This window comes from Notothenia coriiceps, unplaced genomic scaffold (assembly GCF_000735185.1).
Source record: "Notothenia coriiceps isolate Sejong01 unplaced genomic scaffold, NC01 NC01_scaffold00037675, whole genome shotgun sequence".
Taxonomy (NCBI): domain Eukaryota; kingdom Metazoa; phylum Chordata; class Actinopteri; order Perciformes; family Nototheniidae; genus Notothenia; species Notothenia coriiceps.
This window is the reverse complement of record NW_011370376.1, coordinates 1,002-5,275: the sequence shown is the minus strand read 5'-3', so window position 1 is coordinate 5,275 and position 4,274 is coordinate 1,002. Positions and strand designations below refer to the sequence as shown.

General features: G+C 41.9%; 1 protein-coding gene across 1 annotated transcript; it reads left to right on the top strand.

The window, feature by feature from the left end:
• The first annotated feature begins 419 nt into the window (after positions 1-419).
• Positions 420-3,494, top strand: LOC104967756 (trafficking kinesin-binding protein 2-like). The gene is made up of 4 exons (XM_010797278.1): positions 420-426; positions 469-945; positions 1,298-1,397; positions 1,591-3,494. Exons 1-4 carry the CDS (start codon positions 420-422, stop codon positions 2,372-2,374), a joined length of 1,368 nt encoding a protein of 455 aa, XP_010795580.1. The 3' UTR covers positions 2,375-3,494.
• The last annotated feature ends 780 nt before the right edge of the window (positions 3,495-4,274 follow it).

Genomic DNA, 4,274 nt, shown 5'->3' with positions numbered 1-4,274 from the left:
AGTCAAGTATTTGAGTTCAACATGTAAGAAGTAGAAAGTACAGGTATTTGTGTTCAACATGTAAGAAGTAGAAAGTTGTCAGAAAAATAAGTAGTGGAGTAAAGTATTGATACCAGAAAAATGTGCTTGAGTACAGTACCGAAGTATTTGTACTCCACTTCTTCCCACCTAGTTGTTAATTAACATATTAGAGACAAACTACTAGCTTATTGGTTATGAACAAGACTTCACTTTAGAATAGGGAACATTTTCTTCGTTAGAAATACCACATTTTGAGTTATTTTGACACAATTAACACTTGTAGTTTCATGTCTTGTTACATAAGTATAGACCATATTTGTAAAGTACTGATACCAGCAATGTTCTTAAGTACAGTAACAAAGTATTTGTACTCCACTTCTTCCCACCTCTGCAATACAATGTCCGGTGTGTCTAAAAGTGATTCTTATTTTTTTAAATGTCTTCCAGGCTCACTGACTCTCCACCACTGGCAACAACTGGCCCAACCTCACCTGGCCACCATCTTGGATCCTCACCCAGGTGTAGTGACGAAGGGTTTCTGCCCCTTGGCTCAAGATGCCGTCTTCAACATGTCAGACATGGAGGAGGATGAGGAGGGTGAAGAGCGCAGGAGTAAACAGGAGAAAGGGGCGGCAGAGCGAGGTAAAGAAGAGGAAGAAGAGGAAGAAGAAGGCGGGATAACCTTCAAAGTGAGGGTTTCATCTACACCGAACGACAGGAAGTATTCGGATTCACCACTTCCTGTCCCGCCTCCCTCCCCCGAATTACCTTCACCTTCTCCTTCTTCTTCCTCCTCTGTTAAATCGGACCTCTGTGTGACTCATCTCGTCTCCAGCCAATCAGCGCAGCCCATTACAGGGACATGTGCAACAGTGGTCCAATCACAGAGTCAGATCTGCATCTCCACGACAACGACTTCTTCTAGTAAGTACTACTTGAAAAATTCAAAATATATCAGAATCAGAAACAGGTAGGTTTACACATACGAGGAATTTGACTTGATGTCATGGTGCATACATAAAAGAATATTAGAAATATAGCAGTATTTACATAGAAATAGAATAGAATAGAATTCGGCAGTAATAAGGAAAAACAAAAAAACACTTTTATGTGTTATATATACTATTACATTTGTGCTACTTTATATTACATACTTCCCTATGTATACATGTTTCTGCTACTGTAGTATACCTTAATAATAGCCGTTTATTGACTTTATTTTATTCAGTTAATGAGTTATAAGTTGTGCATAATTACAGCTCTTTGTGTGTTTTAGTCCAAAATCCAGGGAAGTGCCAGAGCTCCACCTTCTCGACCTACACCTTCACGACGTGTAGCATCCTGCACCCGAGCGACATCACACAAGTCACCTCAAGGTAAGGACAAAGAGAACATTTAATTCATACTTTAATAGGAGAGTAGAGTAAGCTATCCTAATACATATATGAGAAGAAAAGCACACATCAGTAGTCAAATCGAAATGAAGACAACAAAGTAAACAACCAAATGAGTAGCAGCAGTTAAAAACCAAACAAGTGACATAACTTTTGTTTCTTCATGTTTTTCCAGTTCTCAGTCGTCCATCATGGCCAACACTCCCAGCTCCATGAGGACGGGTCCCAGTACTCCAGTGACTCCGTGCAGGCTGAGTTTAGGCGACTGTTTCCCCGCCCGTCGCCCTCCTGTACCCACCAGAGGTCTGGCTAAACTGGTCCTGGAGAGAGGCATTTCTGCACAAATCTCCATCGACACGCCTCCTCCATCTCCAAAACCTACATCCAGACAGCCTCTGTTTCGTCTCCTCCCAGGAACGCCTCCTAACTCCCCTTCTCACTCTCGATCCCCCTCTCCTGTGCCTCATGAATCACGTCAACATCCCGCCGATAATTTCCTCGTTTCTCGGCCCGCGGAGCTTTTCCTGCAGGACGTTTACGGGTTAAATCTGGGTCGTGCTCCACATCCAGATTTGCCGAGTCCCTCCCAGGAAGCTCCAGCTCGCGCCCCTTCCCCTAAATTGGGTCGACCTAGGCCTGATCTCGGCTTAGTGGAGAGATTACGACGACTCGGATTCGCTAAAGTGCTCCAAGGATCGAAATCCGACGCATCAGCACCACGACAGGATTGTTCTACGTTTGTTTCAGCAGGCGGTGGAAGCCTATTGGACGGTTTGAGGCGGAACCAAAGTCTCCCAGCTATGATTGGTGCCCGAGCAGCGAAGTCAAACCCAACTCTTCCTCATCCTCCTCCTCCTCATCCTACAACCCTCGCTCTCCCCCCTTCTCCCTGGGGAAACCCCAAAGAACGACGCCGCCATCTTGGCTCTGTCTCCCATGTCCCGTCATCCAAACGTTGATCGTCCAGAACATAAACAAACCTTCTTTAACACCTCCATCTTCTTCTTCCTCCTTGTCTGCCTTTTGGAGAAAATAGTAATGGCGGAACAATCCCTCCTTTTTATGACTTATTTTAAAGCACAATTTAAACTGAACCGACTGTTTTTAGCGATACCGCCGCAGTGTCTGTGTGTAGCTGTTTGCCATGATGCTAGTTACCGAGGCCTTAGTTTTTGCCTGCGACTGGGTTTTTTCCACATCTTGATACCTTCTCAGTCATTTTTAGTATTTATATATTTTTCCCACGTGGCTCTGGATGTTCAGGTAAAGGTAGACGAGGGACATGTAAGTGGACGAAGGTTTGTGGATGTGGATTGAAGAAGAACGAGTTATTACGAAGGTACGAAAAGGAAGGTTTTTTTGTTAATAATGTAAAAAGGGAAAAGTAAGTGAAAGAGAGACGGAACATCCAGAGTTGCTATTCCAAGGGCTTGTTCTGTTGGTTGGAAAAGTCTGTACTATCATCTGCCCATTTTAAAGTTGATGGTTTATCTGAAAATAACCAGTCACAAAAGAAGGGAATAAACATTAGGGCTTCGGATAACAAATATTTCCTTTATAGTTTAACCTGCCGATTGTTTTCTAGATTGATCGATTAATGGTTTGGTCAATAAAATAGTGAAAAACCTCCCTGTCAGATTCTCTAAATTCAAGATGATGTCTTTCACCTAATTCAAAACCACCTTTTAATGATACAAAACTGAAAAAGGAGGACATTTTCTGTCATTTTTCGCATGAACAATAACCATCCATTATTTTTCTGTGGATCAAAGTTCACAAATGTTCACCGCTTTATTCAACGTGCTTCTTTAACTTGAGGATTTTAAGTGCTAGCTGGCTTCATAGCATACTGCCGGGCTAATATTCAAACCATGCTATTGACATGCCGGTATTATTCATATTATTATGATTTTACAGTAGTCCAAATTTGTTGCACGGATGTTTTGTTCATCGCCCATGTGCCATGCCTCTTGCTACTTTGCCTACAAGTCCCAGCATGCATTTCGGGCGAAGTCCCTCCCTTTCCGGTGGACCTCCATGGGACCTTATTTCGGAAAAATGATGTATTGAAGTCATTGGCGAGAGAAAGATTATCTTTCGATCCCGTTTGAATTGTGCCACAAATTACACATATGATGTTTGTCAATTTTTAAAACATAATTTTGCAAGTCAAAAAAAAGAAAATATGTCGTAAAACTGAAGTAACACTTTTTTTTTGTGAAACCGCTCAATGAACTACATCTCCCATCTCGCACCACACACCAAGACGGCCGTCACGTTGGAACATTTCACTTCTTTCTTTCAGAATGAGGTGGAAAGTATTAAAAGAGGTGAAAATCACTCCAAGTCTGGGCATGTTGAGAGCTGTACACACACACAAGGGGAGTTAGTCGGTTCCGTGAGAGCCAGCATGCGGGACCGGGACTCTGGGATTTGTAGTCTTTCTAGTTGCGTATTTTTCATAGTCTTATATTTCAACAGTTTTACGACAAACTGTGACTTTTTTGACATGGAAATTATTTTTTAAGATTGACAAACATCATATGTGTAATTCGTGTCACAATTCAAACGGGATCGAGAGATAATCTTTCTCTCCCCATTGACTTCAATACATAATTTTTCCGAAATAAGGTCCCAATGGTCGGAAGTAGATGGGCGGGACTTCACCTATCTATCATACGCAAGGCAAAAACAAAAAGGGTCTGTCTTTTCCTTCAGGTCATTGTGTTTTTAAATTGTAAAAGGCCTTAAGTAGAAGCCAGTACTGTTATAATATATTTCCCTGCTAAGCCATGTTTGTATTATATTATTTGCACTTGGAGTTTGTGTTAAGTTGAGGGTCACTGATTGGTTGAACAT